Source organism: Hordeum vulgare, chromosome 5H (assembly GCF_904849725.1).
Source record: "Hordeum vulgare subsp. vulgare chromosome 5H, MorexV3_pseudomolecules_assembly, whole genome shotgun sequence".
Lineage (NCBI taxonomy): Eukaryota > Viridiplantae > Streptophyta > Magnoliopsida > Poales > Poaceae > Hordeum > Hordeum vulgare.
Window position 1 is genome coordinate 491,576,521 of NC_058522.1, and position 19,332 is coordinate 491,595,852.

The 19,332-nt window shown below is 45.8% G+C and overlaps 1 protein-coding gene and 1 long non-coding RNA gene across 3 annotated transcripts; one reads left to right on the forward strand and one right to left on the reverse strand.

Annotated features, from left to right (window-relative positions):
- The first annotated feature begins 2,684 nt into the window (after nt 1–2,684).
- LOC123399891 lies at nt 2,685–9,682 on the forward strand. Of its 2 annotated transcripts, none has more exons than XM_045094274.1 (8): nt 2,685–2,808; nt 3,498–3,640; nt 3,794–3,908; nt 4,064–4,179; nt 5,030–6,337; nt 8,781–8,821; nt 8,898–9,060; nt 9,325–9,682. In XM_045094274.1, the coding sequence occupies exons 2-8, from the start codon at nt 3,506–3,508 to the stop codon at nt 9,325–9,327; spliced, it is 1,881 nt and encodes a 626-aa protein (XP_044950209.1). In that variant the 5' UTR covers nt 2,685–2,808; nt 3,498–3,505; the 3' UTR covers nt 9,328–9,682. The 2 variants fall into 2 exon arrangements, 1 of the variants encoding a protein (XP_044950209.1); XR_006610446.1 differs by lacking the exon at nt 9,325–9,682 and adding an exon at nt 8,374–8,479 and having other exon boundaries at nt 8,898–8,949.
- LOC123399893 lies at nt 9,642–11,774 on the reverse strand. Its single transcript, XR_006610447.1, has 2 exons — nt 10,833–11,774; nt 9,642–10,485 (listed from the first exon to the last, which is right to left on the reverse strand). It is a non-coding gene; the product is annotated as an uncharacterized LOC123399893 (long non-coding RNA).
- Nucleotides 11,775–19,332: the final 7,558 nt, after the last annotated feature.

The following is a 19,332-nucleotide window of genomic DNA, read 5'->3' on the forward strand; positions in this document are numbered from 1 at the left end:
CTCTCTACTTGTGTTAATCCTTCTTACGTACTTGTATTTGATTATTGTTTACCGGTTGCCTTACTTCACTCTAAATAGCTTACTCCTTGTCTTTGCAATTATTAGGCCTACGCTCATATTCCGCACCTTTGCCTAAAATTGCTAAGTAATTATTAAAATTTGGAACTGTACCTATTCACCCCCCCTCTAGGTCCATCTCGATCCTTTTCAGCAGGTACTCTGGAATTGGCGCGATTCTCCTACTGGATTGATACCTTGGTTCTCAAACTTAGGGAAATACTTACTGCTCGTGTGCTGCATCATCCTTTCCTCTTCGAGGGAAAAACCAACGCAAGCTCAAGAGGCAACAAGCTCTCCCTCAACCTCTCCTCCCTCCTTGCTGGATCAAGGCATTGGAGATGTCACCGGGCTGCACGTGTGTTGAACGCGGAGGCACCGTCGCTCGGTGCATAGATCGGAATCTACCGTGATCTGAATCGCTGCGAGTACGACTCCATCAACCGTGTTCTAGCAACGCTTCCGCTTAGCGATCTTCAAAGGTATGAAGATGCTCTACTACTTCACTCGTTGCTGGTTTCTTCATAGATAGATCCTTGTATGGTGTAGAATTTTTTTGAAAATTACTACGATCCCCAACACCTAGACCCTTCTCCAAGGGACGGACGACGACCAAGGGAAGAGTCCTCTCTTCACAAGGGGGGTGGGCGCTTAGGGGAGGAGTCCCTCCTCCCCAAGGCACCTCCCCACCTACCACCAGGCGCATGGGCCCTTAGGGGGGGGTGCCCAGCCCACCAGGGGCTGGCGTGCCTCCCTCTTTAACCCATGTGCCCCCCCCGAGGTGGGTGGACCCCCGGAACCCTTTTGACACTCCGAGTACATTGCCGGAAATACCCAAAACTTTTTCGGAACCGAATATGACTTTCCCATATATAAATCTTTACCTTCGGACCATTCGGAGCTCCTCGTCACGTCCCGGATTTCATGAGGGACTCCAAACAACATTCGATCACCAACCTACATATCTCGATACTACTCTATCGTCACCGAACGTTAAGGGTGCGGACCCTACCGGTTTGAGAATCATGTAGACATGACCGAGACACCTCTCCAGTCAATAACCAATTACGAGACCTGGATGCTCATATTGGTTCCCACATATTCCACGAAGATCATTATCGGCCGAACCATGATGTCAAGGATTCAGTCAATCCCGTACGCAGTTCCCTTTGTTCATGGATCTGTTACTTGCCCGAGATTCGATCGTCGGTATCTCATACCTAATTCAATCTCGTTACCAGTGTCCTTTTACTCATTTTGTAATACAAGATCCCATGACTAACTCCTTAGTCACATTGCTTGCAAGCTTCTTGTGATGTTGTATTACCGAGAGGGCCCAGAGATACCTAGGAGTGAGAAATCCCAGTCTTGATCCCTGCCAACCTAACAAATACCCTTAGAGATACGTGTAAAGCACCTTTATGATCACCTAGTTACGAAGTTGCATTTGGTAGCACACAAGGTATTCCTCCGGTATATTCGGTGTGGAGGAGATAGGGCCGGAAGAGGGTGGAGTTGGTAGCAAGGAGGTCGACGATGATAGAGCGGAGACCGATGTTTGGCACGGCGCACCGCGGTCTCACGTGCGGCCTCGTTCGTCGGCGTGTGCCCCACGTGCCTCCAAGTCCTCGACAGCGGCGACGCTAGCTCCCATGCGCCTCCCAGCCGAGCACCCTCATCTATAATAGGAAAGGCGGTGCAGCGGTCGGTGTAAGGTAGTTTGCTCTTACCGGTGGTAAGAAACTTCTTGCGTATATATTGTGCGTCGTTGCCTTATTTTTCTTGATCGGCACTCCAACATATTAGCATCACCATTAGACGTCACCGAGTATTCATTTGTACTCCCTCCGTTCCTAAATATAAGACCTTTTAGATATTGTACTATAAACTACATACGGATGTATATAGACATATTTTAGAGTGTACATTCACTTATTTTGTTCCGTATGTAGTCTCCTGGTGAAATCTATAAAATGTCTTATATTTTGGAACGGAGGGAGTAGCTGGTAAGGTAGTTTGCTCTTACCGTTGTGTTCAGATAATTTCCATCTTCCTAATCTTCAACAAGCTAGCAGAGAGGCATCACCGAAGAAAATGAACCATGAATGGCAGGCTGCGTCCAGAAAAGGAAAACGGAAAAAGGAAAAGGCAAGCTACGAATGCTCCGAGGTACCGCACACCGTTTCTTTCCAAACGTACACAAACCGCCAGTGCGTTTTGAGGTGGCGTGCCGTTTCCCTCCACGCGCACGCCAACTGGTTTGTGCTGTAAGTAGAAAAAAAAACGCAGAGGCGGCGATGGCGAATTCGAGTAAACTCTTGCCATAAACAGCCCCCGAGATTCAAATTTGGAGCCCCCTCCGCCGCGCCGCGCCGCGCCGCTCCTGAAGGCTGGAATCCACCCACCCACGGCACGGCTCCGCTGGAGCCACCAATCCGGTCCGGCCAGACCAGCTGGTAGACCCGACCCGACCCCAGACCCAGAGGCCAGAACCACCAAGGACCCCGATCCGCCGGGCCCGCATGTCGGTCCCCTCCCTCCCGTGCGACTGCGCCGTCACGGTCACGCGCAGCTCGTCCCCGACGCCACCGTACTTCCTTCCCAAATCCGAGCCCCACCACCAGACAAGCGCAAACCCCCAGCCGCTCGCCCCCCGGAGCTCCCCTCCCCCCGCCCGCCCGCCCGGAGCTCCTCCTCGCCTCCGCCTCCGCCTCCCGCCGCCGCCCCCCGCCGCCCCGCCGCCCGCTCCAGGTAAATCCCCGCGCCCCGGCCCCCGCCCCCGCTCACCCTCTTCCTCGCTCGCGCCGATTCGACGTCGCCACACGCCGCGCCGGCCGCGTGCGTGCGAGCCTGGCGCTCGTCTCTTGCCTCGCCGTCGTCGCGGGCCGCGGCTGTGAGCGGGGCCGCCACCGCCGGTGCGCTCTCATCTCGTCTCTCCCCCCCGCGTGCGTTGTTGTCTAGCTGCGCGGTTTTCTGCCTGGGGCTGGCGGGCGGGCGGGCGGGCGGGCTCGGTGGGCCGCGCGCCGCCCCCCGTGGCCTCGCAGCTCGCCTGGATCTGGCTCCGTTCGGATCCGCTCGGGAATTTCCATTTCCGCGCCTCCTCCGTCCGCGTGGCGGGGGTGGCGTGGGGTTCACGGCGGGAGGGGGACGGTAGCATCATGTGTTTCGTGGTTCCGAGGTTTTCACCTTCCTTCAGGGGAACGCAATGTGCGCTCGAATTTCAGGCGCAAGTGCTCGCTTATTTGAACCCTATTGTAAGCTGGGCTGTTGGTGCTCTCGGATTGAGACGCGTGCTCTACTACTCGCTTGCGTGTTGTTGTCGTGCTTGGGCATGCCAATTCTTCGAAATTCCGATGAATAGTTACTGTTTGTATAACTTGTGGTCTTTGCCTGATGTCAAAGTGTACTAACACTGTTGTGTCTTCTGTGCGCTGCTACAGTCAACCTGATGGGGTGGGAGAAAAACGAGAAACATCTCCTCAGCCTTTCTCTCCAAAGCCTCCAATCTTTGTGCAAGGAGTATAACCTTCCTGCAAACAAGACCCACCCTCAGTTAGCTCGCTCGCTGGCCATTCATCTAGAGGTGAGTTTCAGTATACACCATCTGTTTCAACTTTGACTACATGTATATGTATTTTGAGGCCAAGATGTTACCTAGTGTTATTGTCAGTTGTTTTCTTGCTTTCCAAGGGTGAAATAGATTGTCTACTGATGTGCACCATCTTTCTTTTTCCAGAATGAAAAAAATAATTCAGGACCGGAAAAGGAAAATTTGACTGGTCCTACTTCTTCACAGGCTTCTCCTGCTACCTCTCCTGCGATGTTACCAAATACCAAAGAAGCATCCAAATGTATGTATAGAAACTTTCTTCTTAGTTTGGCAGATGCCAATGTTTACTCTATGGTTAATACTGGTGGACACACTCAGGGACATGTTTTCTTTCCTCAAACGACACTAAATGATATGTGGATGTTAGTATATCTGACAAGAACTAATTGATTGCAGGTGAGCAAGATAACCACAAAAGAGGCCCATGTAGTGGCAGAGATGATGACGATGTTAGGCCACCATTAAAGCATAAAAAAGTGACTAGAAAACAAGCAGATAGAAAAGTGAAAAGTGTAAGTAATTGTTACCTTTGTCTATTTTATCTTGTTATAATACATCATTTTCTCTGATTCAACCTAATATTTGTCCTCGCAATGGAATGCAATACAACTAGGCTTCCGATTGTGTAACTGAGTACTGGATGCATGCTTTTTAACTTTTTATAATCTAGGCACTTTCATACTTTAGTATAAATCAACTTCAGTTGTTCAAATTCAACATATTGATAATCTAGGCATTTCTTGGCATGTGCTGTGCAAACTGAATTTTATCTAGTCAAACCCTACTATTCAATTTTTTTTTTATCAGCTCCGTTTCCATGGCCAAGAGAAATGTGCGGGTCAGATTATTTGCTTTTCCTGTGTAACGAATAGAGTCATATATTTCCCAGTCCTCTTCACTTGATACCTGAAACTATTTCTGTGCCTTAGATGAGATTGCCTTGAATCAGATTTTTATATTTCGTCGGTTTCCTTGGACATTTAGTGCTAGTTGGCCCATTCCTGTATAAGATAGGATGAATCTTCTCACTCATGAAAATGTGAAATATAGATAACAAATTGTGCTTGGATTTGAATTCAAGCACTGGATTGTTACTTCAATAGTGCATCTGTAGTGGTGTTTTGTCCAGTACGCTGGAAATCTAGGACCACGATATTTTTATATGAAACCTATCTTCTGCAGCATACTTTTTTTAACACACGACACTCTTTTGGATTTACCATCACCGTTTATGTTAGTTGATTTCGTCTTGTGTTTAAGATGGTGTTTCCCTGTGATCTGTGTACTCATAATTCCTGTCACAGCTTTCGTTTGTATACAGTGCATATGCATTTCTTCATTTGTTTCGGTATCTTGAACCAGGACTCTGGTACCAGAACGAGCCTGCCTCCGGCTTCTAGTAACAATGGAAAAGGAGATTGCTTTAATTCATGTTCTGGACAAGGGATTGCTCATAATGTGAAATCTCAAACTGCTGATGGTATTGCAACGTGCTCAACAGCCCCAAAGCTTAATGGAAATCACGCTTCAGCTGCTCCTGTAAATGACACAATTTCTTTCATAGCAAGTCATCCTGGTCCTAGTGGTGTGGCGTCAAAGCCTCCCAGAGATATGAAAGCTGGTACAAATGGCATAGATAAGGGCAGTGGCTTGTCTAATGAGAACTCGGCAAATGCAAACTCTCCTTTTCAACTTTTTTTGATGGATGATGAGGGAATCGATCTATTTGTTGATCTTAATTCCACTCCTGGAGATTGGGTTGGTAGCTTGAAGGGCGGAGTGAACCTACTTCCAAACACACATAACTCTGAAGCTGATATGTTCACCAACTCTATTAGCAGCCTCCGGAATAAGAATGGTCAGAACGCAATGTCACCATCAGATAATATCATTGTGGACATAAAAAATAAGGGACCTGAGAGCATTGCTGCTTGCACCAATTCATCACTAGGTTCAACTGGTGGTGAGAATTCTCGCTCCAAATTCAATCCACGTGATACAACTGTTGTAAACTCGAGGTCATCTGCATCCACATTGCCTGGTACTCATGTTGAAATTTCTGTATCTCAAGAGGGACCTCCGGTGGTACATTCTTCATGTTTAACATCTGATGTTCAGAATAACGTGTCACTTGATATGATGGCTGGTGCTTTGGATAGCAATGTGCTTCCTCAAGAATCTGTTGATGTCTCCATGTTGTCTGGAAGAAGCCATGCACCGTTGGTTGATGGTTCCATGCAACCAACTAATGAAGGCACGTTTAGTCCTGGTAAAACCAAAGCTTGTGTCAAGAATGGCTGCACTCAGAATGTTTTGGATGGTCATACTGACAAAGCCGTGTCATCTTACCCAGGGCATGTGGCTATAACCAACACTGATAGAAACTCTCGTCCACCATCTGTGGGCAATCAGGAAATGTTAGATGTTACTTCAGGGGTTCAGCGTACCCGCAAGAGTGATACAAATGGACTCCTAAAGGAAAATGTACCAATCGGAGCAGTGGCGATGGAAGAAGATAATGGTCATGGTGGCAGCTTGTCAGTTCGTCAACTAGCCAATCAGGCGGTAATTGCACTGCCTGCCACAAATGCCCAGTCAGATGCTAGTTCTGCAGATCGCGTTGCTGGAAACTTCGACCTCACAGACCCAACAAGATCATCTGTTGCTTCGGTAATTTTGTTGTACTTTGATGCTAGCTAGAAAATTAACTGTGCCTAATACTACCACCATTCCTAAATATAAGACGTTAAACTGCCCCAGTGTTTTATATTTAGGAATGGAGGTAGTACCAAATATGGAAATATGCATGATGTATTGATGATTGTGATCATGGGTTTTAAGGTGGTAAGGCGATTACCAACCGCTCTGATGCCTAAGCGCCTAAGGCAGATGCCTAACTGCCTAAAGCGGGCATAATTGCAAGGCGCTGCCAGGGCGCCTTGCCGCCTAAGCGTCCAAGGCATGATGCCTTATACACAATGATTGTGATATGTGTGTCTTAATTACTCATGTCCTATCTTATTGCTTAATTTTACATTCCAGGTTTTCTGGAATCTTGAATTTTTTGATAATTTAATTAATAAAAAAATCAATCTTACAAGATATATGACCTCATGATATTGAACTTTCCAAAATAAGGATCTAAAGGTCCTTCTCAGCCTACAAACGATCTACATAAATATTTTTTAACTGATTATTTTAGTAGGAGCATCTACTACTGTTTTTGGTCAATTTGTTTTTCCAAAATGAGTGGTCCCAAAAACACTTCAGTTAAGTTTATTTTCAGGAAAAAATATTGACAAACTAGGAAATCCATATTTAATGACCTTCTGACATGCATGATACATTGTCCCTATCTTCTCTGAGCTTGGATCCTTTTTCTCTATCTTTATGTTTAACTTTCCTTTGTGTACAAACACAGAATTTGCCTATATGGCTGGGCAAGCAAGCACTTCATTGAATTGCCGTGTCCTCTTGAGTTAAATCATGTTTTTCCTGCATCATTTTGTTTGGGAAACATAACTCAAGAACTCTCTTTTCATTTTCTAGCTGAGAGGTAGTATTAACCTTCCGCCGTGCTGCTTTGATAACTGTAATTGTTGCTAGACCACACAATCCACACACTGTTCACATCAACGTTGGGCCTTTTCACCGAGCATATTGGTAATATCCCCACATGCGCATGCATATGACCGGCATGTAAATCAAGAAGCCTATACATATTATGTTTTCTCTGCCTGCATCAATGTCGATCTTTGCTGTAAAAGAACCTAAAACTCTAAACACTGCTCATTTTCTAATTGAAAAGGTCGTATTAACTTTTTGCCATGCCACTCCAATCTTGAAGATGGTCCTCAACTTTGACATACTGGATAAATTTTATGACAAGAACCTTGTCAAATTCCTTGTAGTAGTGGGCGGATGCAAAAGCGACATCGCTTAGGCACATCATGTGAACACCCATCGCTTAGGCACATCATGCAAGTTCACCACATCCATCATGGGCTTAGTGGACCAACATGTTTATGAACCCACTTAGAGGGATCTTGCTGCCATCTTAATCTTGCCAGTCTCCATGACCATCAGATGTTATCCCTTATTGGTACTGTAGACAAGTTCCATGCAAACTTGCATGGCCCCCAACCACCTTTTGTGGGGTTTGTATTCGATATGTAAACTCTTGAGTTGTCAATTCATCACATTCAAAAAACTTTAATATTTTCTCATACAAAATGAAGTATTGATGCAAAAGAAATCCAATAGGACCTGAGAATAGTAACATAATATTGACATTCTTGTGCCAACCTGCCAATCGTAAATAACTTTCTAATTTGATCAAGGAAACTTTCTAGCCAGAATACCAATATTAATGACCTTCTGACATTACCAGGAATGACCTGGTCTTGTAGCGAAGATTATTCATTCTTTTTGGGTTTTTCTATATGGCCAAGTAAGCACTCCTATGAGGTGTTGTGTTTCTGTGGTCGAGCTGAATCATCTAAGGCCTACTAGTGATACAACTTCCCTGCACAAATTTTCCTATTCATTTGTTAAAATGAATTGGTCTCTACACCCCCTTTTCAAACTACTTTCAAGATGGCGTCTTCTATTTGTAGTCATCCATGCAACGGTTTCAACTAGTCAGTGTCAACTCTCACTAAACTAGTGTGCATGGCTGACTTATTTTACTGGTTTATACTTTGTAGTAAAAGGGGAAGAAAGAAGGAAAGCTTGCCTGTATCATTCTGGTCTAACTGTGGCCAACTCTACATGCCCAAATCTTAGCTCTGCAACTGCAAACCCATCTATTTGGTAATTGATATTTGGGTAACCTCATTAACTGGCATCTTTGGTATTCACTACCACTGCCTTCATATTACCATGGCTTTTTCTACAGGAATTAGCGAATGATCACTTAAAAGAAATCATATAATGTGTTGTAAAATCATTTTCGTTTACTATGTTTTCTTTGAAATTCATTTCCATTTGTGTGATTAGCATACAAAGTTATTAGTAGTACCTCTGTGTGCCCGTGTGTCTGGAAACTGCTTCATTGCTTGCTTTCATTTGTCATTTTTTCGGTTGATTTATGTTGTTTTATCCTCTTGTGCAGGACAATGCTGTTACTCCCCTGGCTACGAATCATGGTGCAAAGTATGTTCTGTGTAAACATAGTAGCACCTCTGTTTTTGAAGTAGTTCCTTACTTACACAACTCTTCTATTTTGCAGGACAGGTAATAGTCATGATTCTGCAGGCAAAGAAATACCGTGTGATCCTGAGGAGTTGCAGGGTGTGCCTACAAGAAATATACTATTTAGGTTAAGAAGTGCTGCTGCTAAGCAGACCAAGCCCTCTACAGTACCCAGACGGTCATCAAGGCTTGCCCCAAAGGTTAGCACAGTAGTGGTCACTGTTATTGAATTTGGTACTCAATACCACAACCTGATAGTGATTACTGATTAGCGAAAGAGCTGTTAATCATCGATACCATATCACAACCTGGTAGTAAAATTGCCATGATCGTGCAAAAGCTAACAGATTGAGCACAGTATGTTTTAGAGGGCCCTGCAGTTATATTTTGACTGCCTTTTGCTCCTTCATTTTTGTGTGTTTGAAAATCAATACACTGACTTGATTTACTTTGTCCATGTGCAGTGATTGCTAATGACAGGGTTGAGATCCACCACCAAGAATGATGCATAGCTTAACTGCCGCCGTAGTCGATTCCCAACAGGGAATACCTTCCTAGCCTCCAACCTCCACAGTTCTTGTCGATTCGTCTTGCTACCAACTGAGTAGTCTTTTTGCATACTTCTGTCAACAGCTCAATGCCACCAAATGCTTTTTGTCGTTCTTCTCCGTTATACAGCATCTGCTATACTTCACACAGTGCCGAGCTCTGCATACACCAACCATTGTACAAACATATCAGGATTATTAGGAAATTTTTGAACCTGCAGTATGTCACCTTGTTTTCCAGATGGGCAATAGATGTCGTCGTACTGTACTGTAATACTGTATATGGCTGGTTGTGATTTGTGTGCTGTGATAGGATTGCTATCCATGCAGGATCCAGCTCGCTGCTTATATATTTTCTGTATTGCCTGCCATCTGTGGCAGTGTTCCCCGCCTTGCCAGATTGATGTTGCAAGGTTTGGTTGGTGAAAACTGTAACTGAATATATTTCTTCCCATCTTGATGCCGGAGATCTGCCTGGGAGGTGATGCCTCTGCAATTTCTGAGCCTGAGCATGTTTTGTTTTGTTCAGTTGCTTCCCTGGTACAAACCCCATGCTTCTGAACAACGGGATATGAGGCAGCGTAGAATTATGTGTGATGCAAACTTCTCTGCTGGTAAAGACAGCCAAGGCTCTGATGCCATGCCAGCGTGCTCGGCAGAGCATGAATGATCTCACGTAGCTCGATGCGCTAATCTAATCATAGTTTGTTTGACTTTCTGTAAACCCCATTTTCCTTTTGAAATATTTTTGTTGCCGGTTAAAGGTGCCGACGAAATCAAAAAGCGAACAAGGAATACATACCTGATGAACAAGATGTCCTCCCACTCGGCATATTTTGTCTCCCGGGGGATGACAATCTGGTTGTGTCCTTCCCGTCAAAAAGATAAAATAAAACCTGGCTATGTCCTTTTGTCTCCCAGGGGATGACAATCTGGTTGTGTCCTTCCCGTCAAAAAAATAAAATAAAACCTGGCTATGTCCTTCACTTGGCGCATATCGTCCCTGGCGATGACGATCTCTTCATGTTCTCTCACTCTCATTTTTCGTCTTTCGGAGATGATAACTGCTCCTACAAACTTTAGATGAAGTTAGGGTTTAACTTTGAATGGTGGGTGGTGGTAATGGTGGTGGATCTTTTGCGGAGATGGGAGTGGAGCTTGGTTAGGGTTTAACTTTGAATGGTGGGTGGTGGTAATGGTGGTGGATCTTGTGCGGAGATGGGAGTGGAGCTTGGAAGGCGTTAGGAGGTGGTGGACAGAGGGGAGACAAGGTGTAGGGTTATATATGGCCGAAAAAGGGGTTTTTCGGCTTGGTATAACAAAGCAATCAACCGATACAGCTAACGATAGGTGCTGGGGCAGACATTACAATCATGCCCAAAAAATTGACAAAAGAAAAATAAAAGAAAGAATGCGAGCAGCACCTGATCAACGAAAGTTGTAGTGTCCCGTAACTGTTGTGTCCACCGGATAATTCCACCACACTTCAGTGCCATCGAATTGCCGCGTGCCAAGGACACCTTCAAGAAGGACTGCAATGACGACGACGCTGCTGCCTGGACAAGTCCTAGGATTTCTCCCGGCACACGGAGGGGAGTGGGGGAGAGGTACATCTAACGCCCTTCAGGAAGGGAGGGGGCGCCCGCAGGCGTCACCGCACCGGTGTGGCCGGATCAGAGAGAGATTTCTCCCGACCCCTCACACCCACCACCTGGAACCAATTCTTAGCTCAACCATGCCAATCACCCACCAACATGCGCCACCACAGTCACGAGGACAATACCGTCGTCTCACCAAAGAAAACGCAGCGAGGCCGCTGGACTGAGACACAACCACCGTGGACTGGGACCGGCAATACCACAATCGCGTGGGAGGGGAAACCTCCACCGGCTCAAGCGGTAGCAAACCGGACGCAGGAGCAAGGGCATGCCGGACCGACTGTCTACCCGAGTCCAGATCGGGCCCGTTAAGCCCCCGCCGTCGCGCTGCAGCAGACGTAGCACAGGAGCCGCCGCCCCCATCTCCCTTATCGCGCCAGACCAGCCGGAGACGACCCGCCGGAGACCGAACCGGCCCACCCCGACCCAGATCTAGGCCCTAAGGGCCCAGATCTGGGCCAGCATGGCGCCGCCATCCGACACCGTCGCCAAGGGGCCGCGCCGCCGCCCGATCTGCCTCGGGGCACCTCCCACCGAGGACCACCGCCACCGGAGCACGTCGCCCGAGCCGGGAACCGCGACGAGAAAAGGCAGCGGCCCACCACCGTCGGCTTCACAGCGCCACGCGAGCAAGCGCCCGACCACGCCTGCCGACGACATCGGCGAGAGGGAGGGAGGGAGGGGAGGTTTGGCGGCTGGGGGAGAAGGGGCCCGCCACGGTCGCCTCGCTCGGGGAGGCGACGCGGGGTACCGGTGAAGGGGGGGGTGGGGGTGGGGGGATGGTTCGTTGACCTGCCATGTTGGGTTATATATAAGGGCTCACACCCATGGATCAATTAACATTTTCACCGAATGCTAGGGTAGAAGCTGGAGAGAACGAGCTTTTATGGAGAGTAGCAAAGCCGTCATGATTTTGTTACTTTTTTGGATGTCTTCCAAGGACATATTATTTTGTTACTCTCGTGAGTAATAGTATATGAACTTCGACGCAGCCCATGATCCAAAATGTGAAAAGATGCATACTTGTTTATCCTTTAGTAGAAAATTGTGTTCTCACTATGTGTCTAATGAATGTAGGATATCCTTAACAACTAGTAGAGGAAAAGACGTACCTTGTGGCATCGTTTTGTTCTCTATATCGTTTAGGGAGTTTTTGTTTTCCTTTTTTATTTTGATTTGACGTGAGCCACATTTTACCCCTTAGAGCTACAATGATCTCTTGTTACTGCTAATTGTCCATATGGTTAACAGATATCATCTATTGTATTGCAATATATGGTTGGTTTTGATTTATATGATGTGATAGAATGCTTTTTATGCAAGAGCAAACTAGCTGCACATTTCCTGTATGGCCAGGCATTATCATATTGATGGTGTAAGTTTTGGTTGGTCATAACTGTAATTGAATATATTTACCATTTTGAGACCTGATATTTGTCTAGTTTCTCATGCTTGAGAGGTGGTTGATACGTTTCCGTATTTTTTTTATTGTTCCATGTTAATATTATATATTTTTTACATATTTTTGGTAATATTTTATATGATTTATTGGACTAACATATTGATTCAGTGTCAAGCGTCAGTTCCGGTTTGTTTCATTTTTTTGTTTCGTAAAATATCCATATCAAACGAAGTCCAAACGTGATTTAAATTTATGACAATTATTTTGGAATACATGTGATTTTTGGGAGGTGTAATCAACGTAAACGGAGGCCCACGGCCTCCACTACCCACCAGGGTGCGGCCCATACCCCCTGACGCGCCCTGCCCTCTAGTGGCCACACTGTGAGTCGGTCGGGGCTCTTCTTCGGGCACAAGAAAGATAATTTATGGAAAAAAATTGTGTAATTTTTTTCGCCCGATCGGAGTTACGGATCTTTGGGAATTTAAGAAAAGGTTAAGGGCCAGAAACAAGGAACGCGAAACAGAAGAGAAGAGAGAGCGAGATCCAATCTCGGAGGGGCTCCTGCCCCTCCACCGCCATGGAGGCCATGGACCAGAGGGGGAGCTCTCCTCCCATCTAGGGGGAGACCAAGAAAGAAGAAGAAGGATGGGGGCTCTCTCCCCATTTCTCCCGGTGGCGCCGGAGTGCCGACGGGGCAAGGAGCGTGACGACGATCTACATCAACAAACTTGCCGTCGTCAACACCAACTCTCTCCTCCTCTATGCAACGATGTAACACCTCTTTTGTCGATGTAACTCTCAACTTAAACATGTTGTTCAACACTACATACTATTTCCCAATGATATGTGTCTATCCTATGATGTTTGAGTAGATTCGTTTTGTCCTATAGGTTAATTGTGATATGATGTTATTGATATGAGTTGTTTGTTGATATGGTTCTATCCTAAGGTACCTTCCGTGAGGCGCACACGTGAAGGATATACACCATAGGATTTACAATATGTTCACGATTCGCTTATAGTGGGTGGTGATAGTGAGATAAACTTACACCCAAGCAAGGAAGTTGTGTGTGTATGGGAGTAAAGAGGACTTGATGTTTAATGCTATGGTTGGGTTTACCTTAATTATTTCTAGTAGTTGCGGATGCTTGCTAGAGGTCCAATCATAAGTGCATATGATCCAGGTACAGAAAGTGTGTTAGCGCATGCCTCTCCCCCACTGCACATGATAAGTATCTATTATGTTATATTCAATTGCCTATGGACAATCTTTTTTTTCTTGCATTACACAAAAATCTTTCTACTAAACAACCCCTCACTTTTATTTCCACACTCTTTATTTTCTTGCAAAACAACACCTAAGTTTTATTTACTTGTTCTTTATTATCTTGCAAACCTATCTATTACTGTTGGGAAACGTCGCATGGGAAACAAAAATTTTCCTACGCGCACGAAGACCTATCATGGTGATGTCCATCTACGAGGGGGATTTCAGATCTACGTACCCTTGTATATCGCACAGCAGAAGCGTTAATAAACACGGTTCATGTAGTGGAACGTCCTCACGTCCCACGATCCGGCCCGCGAATCGTCCCACGAACCGTCCCGCGATCCGTCCCACGATCCGCTCCGATCTAGTGCCGAACGGACGGCAACTCCGCGTTCAGCACACGTACATCTCGACGATGATCTCGACCTTCTTGATCCAGCAAGAGAGACGAAGAGGTAGATGAGTTCTCCGACAGTGTGACGACGCTCCGGAGGTTGGTGGTGATCTAATCTCAGCAGGGCTCCGCCCGAGCTCCGCAGAAACGCGATCTAGAGCAAAAATCGTGGAGGTATGTGGTCGGGCTGCCGTGACAAAGTTGTCTCAAATCAGTCATAATACCTCCGTATATATAGGTGGGAGGGGAGGGGCCCTGCCTTGAGGCTCAAGGAGCCCCAAGGGGGTCGGACGAAGGGGGGGGGGGAGGAGGAATCCTCCTCCAATCCTAGTCCAACTAGGATTGGAAGGTGGAGTCCTTCCCTTCCTTCCCACTTCCCCCTTTTTTTTCCTTTTCTCTTTGATTTTCTCTTATCCTGCGCAGGGGCCTTCTTGGGCTTTCCCACCAGCCCACTAAGGGCTGGTGCGGCACCCCTAAGGCCTATGGGCTTCCCCAGGGTGGGCTGCCCCCCGGTGAACATCCGGAACCCATTCGTCACTCCCGGTACATTCCCGGTAATTCCGAAAACTTTCCGGTAATCAAATGAGGTCATCCTATATATCAATCTTCATCTCCGGACCATTCCGGAAACCCTAGTGACGTCCGTGATCTCATCCGAGAGTCCGAACAACATTCGGTAACCAACCATATAACTCAAATACGCATAAAACAATGCCGAACCTTAAGTGTGCAGACCCTGCGGGTTCGAGAACTATGTAGACATGACCCGAGGGACTCCTCGGTCAATATCCAATAGCGGGACCTGGATGCCCATATTGGATCCTACATATTCTACGAAGATCTTATCGTTTGAACCTCAGTGCCAAGGATTCATATAATCCAGTATGTCATTCCCTTTGTCCTTCGGTATGTTACTTGCCCGAGATTCGATCGTCAGTATCCGCATACCTATTTCAATCTCGTTTACCGGCAAGTCTCTTGATTCGTTCCATAATACAAGATCCCATGACTTACACTAAGTCACATTGCTTGCAAGGCTTGTGTGTGATGTTGTATTACCGAGTGGGCCCCGAGATACCTCTCCGTCACACGGAGTGACAAATCCCAGTCTTGATCCATACTAACTCAACGGACACCTTCGGAGATACCTGTAGAGCATCTTTATAGTCACCCAGTTACGTTGTGACGTTTGATACACACAAAGCATTCCTCCGGTGTCAGTGAGTTATATGATCTCACGGTCATAGGAATAAATACTTGACACGCAGAAAACAGTAGCAACAAAATGACACGATCAACATGCTACGTATATTAGTTTGGGTCTAGTCCATCACATGATTCTCCCAATGATGTGATCCAGTTATCAAGCAACAACACCTTGTACATAGTCAGAAGACCCTGACTATCCTTGATCAACTGACTAGCCAACTAGAGGCTTGCTAGGGACAGTGTTTTGTCTATGTATCCACACATGTATCTAAGTCTTCATTCAATACAATTATAGCATGGATAATAAACGATTATATTGATACAAGAATTATAATAACAACTTATTTATCATTGCCTCTAGGGCATAATTCCAACAGTCTCCCACTTGCACTAGAGTCAATAATCTAGCCCTCACATCACCATGTGAATTACATTGTAATAAATCTAACACCCATACAGTTCTGCTGTTGATCATGCTTTGCCCGTGGAAGAGGTTTAGTCAGCGGGTCTGCCACATTCAGATCCGTGTGCACTTTGCATATATTTATGTCCTCCCCTTCGACGTAGTTGCGGATGAGGTTGAAGCGTCGTTTGATGTGTCTGGTCTTCTTGTGAAACCGTGGTTCCTTTGCTAAGGCAATGGCACCCGTGTTGTCACAAAACAGGGTTATTGGATTCAGTGCGCTCGGCACCACTCCAAGATCCGTCATGAACTGCTTCATCCAGACACCCTCCTTAGCTGCCTCCGAGGCAGCCATGTACTCCGCTTCACATGTAGAATCAGCTACGATGCTTTGCTTGGAACTGCACCAGCTTACCGCACCCCCATTAAGAATAAATACGTATCCGGTCTGCGACTTAGAGTCGTCCAGATCTGTGTCAAAGCTTGCATCGACGTAACCTTTTACGGCGAGCTCTTTGTCACCTCCATACAGGAGAAACATCTCCTTAGTCCTTTTCAGGTACTTCAGGATATTCTTGACCGCTGTCCAGTGATCCACTCCTGGATTACTCTGGAACCTACCCGCCATACTTATGGCCAGGCTAACATCCGGTCTAGTGCACAACATTGCATACATGATAGAACCTATGGCTGAAGCATAGGGGACGGAGCGCATATGCTCTCTATCTTCATCAGTTGTTGGGCACTGAGTCTTACTCAATTTCGTACCTTGTAAAACTGGCAAGAACCCTTTCTTGGACTGTTCCATTTTGAACCTCTTCAAAACTTTATCAAGGTATGTGCTTTGTGAAAGTCCTATCACGCGTTTTGATCTATCCCTATAGATCTTTATGCCTAGAATGTAAGCAACTTCTCCCAGGTCCTTCATAGAGAAACTTTTATTCAAGTAATCCTTTATGCTCTCCAAAAACTCCACGTTATTTCCAATCAGCAATATGTCATCCACATATAATATTAGAAAGGCCACGGAGCTCCCACTCACTTTCTTGTAAATACAAGATTCTCCAACCACTTGTATAAACCCAAATGCTTTGATCACCTCATCAAAGCGTTTATTCCAACTCCGAGATGCTTGCACCAGTCCATAAATGGATCGCTGGAGCTTGCATACTTTGTTAGCATTTTTAGGATCGACAAAACCTTAGGGTTGCATCATATACAACTCTTCCTTAAGGAAACCGTTAAGGAACGCCGTTTTGACATCCATCTGCCAGATTTCATAATCGAAAAATGCAGCTATTGCTAACATGATTCTGACGGACTTAAGCATCGCTACGGGTGAGAACGTCTCATCGTAGTCAACTCCTTGAACTTGTGAAAAACCCTTTGCCACAAGTCGAGCTTTATAAACGGTCACATTACCGTCAGCGTCTGTCTTCTTCTTAAAGATCCATTTGTTCTGAATAGCCTTGCGGCCTTCAGGTAGTACTTCCAAAGTCCACACTTTGTTTTCATACATAGATCCTATCTCGGACTTCATGGCCTCCAGCCATTTGTTGGAATCCGGGCCCACCATTGCTTCTTCATAATTCGCAGGCTCATTGTTGTCCAACAACATAATTGATAAGACGGGATTACTGCTACTGCAACAAAAGACCTTCCAACGGTGCTAGAAATAGGCACGTCGACGGGAGAATACTTGGCTTGATCTTTCTGCTGCGGCTACGCCTTAAGGGACTTCCTAGGCAAGTATGCAAAGGATTTCCCCCGTGGCCTTGGAGCCTTGCATCGGTGTTCCCTCGAAGCGGAAAGGGTGATGTAGCGTAGCGGTGGTAAGTATTTCCCTCAGTTTGAGAACCAAGGTATCAATCCAGTGGAGGAGTATCTCAAGATCCTGCACAAACACAAAAGCTTGCTCCCAATGCTATGAAGGGGTTGTCAATCCCTTATAGATTGTTTGCCAAGTGAGGACTGAAAGCAACAAAGTAACAAAGAAAATTAAAAGCAGAGATGTAAACGATGGATGTGAATAGACCCGAGGGCCGTAGTGTTTACTAGTGGCTTCTCTCATGAAAGAAAGTAGACGGTGGGTGAACAAATTACTGTCGAGCAATTGATAGAACCGCGCAAAGTCGTGACGATATCTATGCAATGATTATATCTATAGGCATCATGTCCAAAACAAGTAGACCGATACTTTCTGCATCTACTACTATTACTCCACACGTCGACCACTATCCAGCATGCATCTAGTGTATTAAGTCCATAAGAACAGCATAACGCCTTAAGCAAGATGACATGATGTAGAGGGATAATCTCAAACCAATCATAAAACCCCCATATTTTTACCCTTGATGGAAACTACTTGATGTGTGCCTTGCTGCCCCTACTGTCACCAGGAAAGGTCACCACATGGTAGAACCCAAAACCAAGCACTTCTCCCATTGCAAGAATCATAGATCTAGTTGGCCAAACAAAACCCAAGACTCGGAGAGACTTACAAGGATATAAAATCACACACCGCCAAAGAAGATTACATCGGATAGATCTCCATGAAGATCATGGAGAACTTTGTATTGAAGATCCAAGAGAGAGAAGAAGCCATCTAGCTACTAACTATGGACCCGTAGGTCTGAAGTGAACTACTCACGAGTCATTGGAGGGGCGATGATGATGATGAAGAAGCCCTCCAACTCCAAAGTCCCCTCCGACAGGGTGCCGGGAAGGGTCTCCAGATGAGATCTCGCGGAAACAAAAGCTTGCGGCGGCGGAAAAGTATTTTCGAGGCTCCCCTGATTTTTTGCTGAATATTTGGGAATATATAGGCCAAGGATCTAGGTCAAGGTGCGGCCAGGGAGGCCACAAGCCCTGACACCGCCGCCTCCCCTGGTGGCGTGGTGGGAGCTTGTGGGCTCCCTGGAGCCCACCTGGCTTGGCCCAGAGACCCCCTGATCTTCTTCCGTTCGGGAAAAAAATCATTTGGGGTTTTTTAGTCCGTTTGGACTCTGTTCCGAAATCAGTTCTGAAAAGAGTAAAAAACATAGAAAAAACAGGAACTGACACTTGGCACTAAATTAATAAGTTAGTCCCAAAAAAGATATAGAAGGTACATAAAACATCCAAAGAAGACAAGATAACATCATGAAACCATCAAAAATTATAGATACGTTTGAGACGTATCAAGCATCCCCGAGCTTAACTCCTGCTCGTCCTATAGTAGGGAAGTGATAAAGAATGAATTTTTGATGCTTTCATGCTACCTAGCATAAGTGTCCTTTGTAATTCCTCTTATGTGACGTGAATGTTCAGATCCATTAGATTCAAAACAATAGTTTGCTATTGACGTGGAAACAATAATAATTCAAGCAAACTAGCAAGGTAATCATGAACTTTTAAAATAACAAGGCCAAAAGAAAGTTATCCCTACAAAAGCATATAGTCTGGCTATTCTCTATCATCATTGCACAATGAATTTAAATCATGCACAACCCCGGTATTGGCCAAGTAATTGTTTCACACCTTTACTTTCTCAAACCTTTTCAACTCTCACGCAATACATGAGCGTGAGCCATGGTTATAGCACTA

What these genes read in the sequence shown, in the direction of transcription:
- LOC123399891 (XM_045094274.1), top strand. Translation starts at nt 3,506, where the DNA reads ATGGGGTGGGAGAAAAACGAGAAACATCTCCTCAGCCTTTCTCTCCAA. An exon ending in CGCTGGCCATTCATCTAGAG is followed by an intron (nt 3,641 to 3,793) that starts GTGAGTTTCAGT and finishes TTCTTTTTCCAG; the next exon opens with AATGAAAAAAATAATTCAGG. An exon ending in CAAGATCATCTGTTGCTTCG is followed by an intron (nt 6,338 to 8,780) that starts GTAATTTTGTTG and finishes CCTCTTGTGCAG; the next exon opens with GACAATGCTGTTACTCCCCT.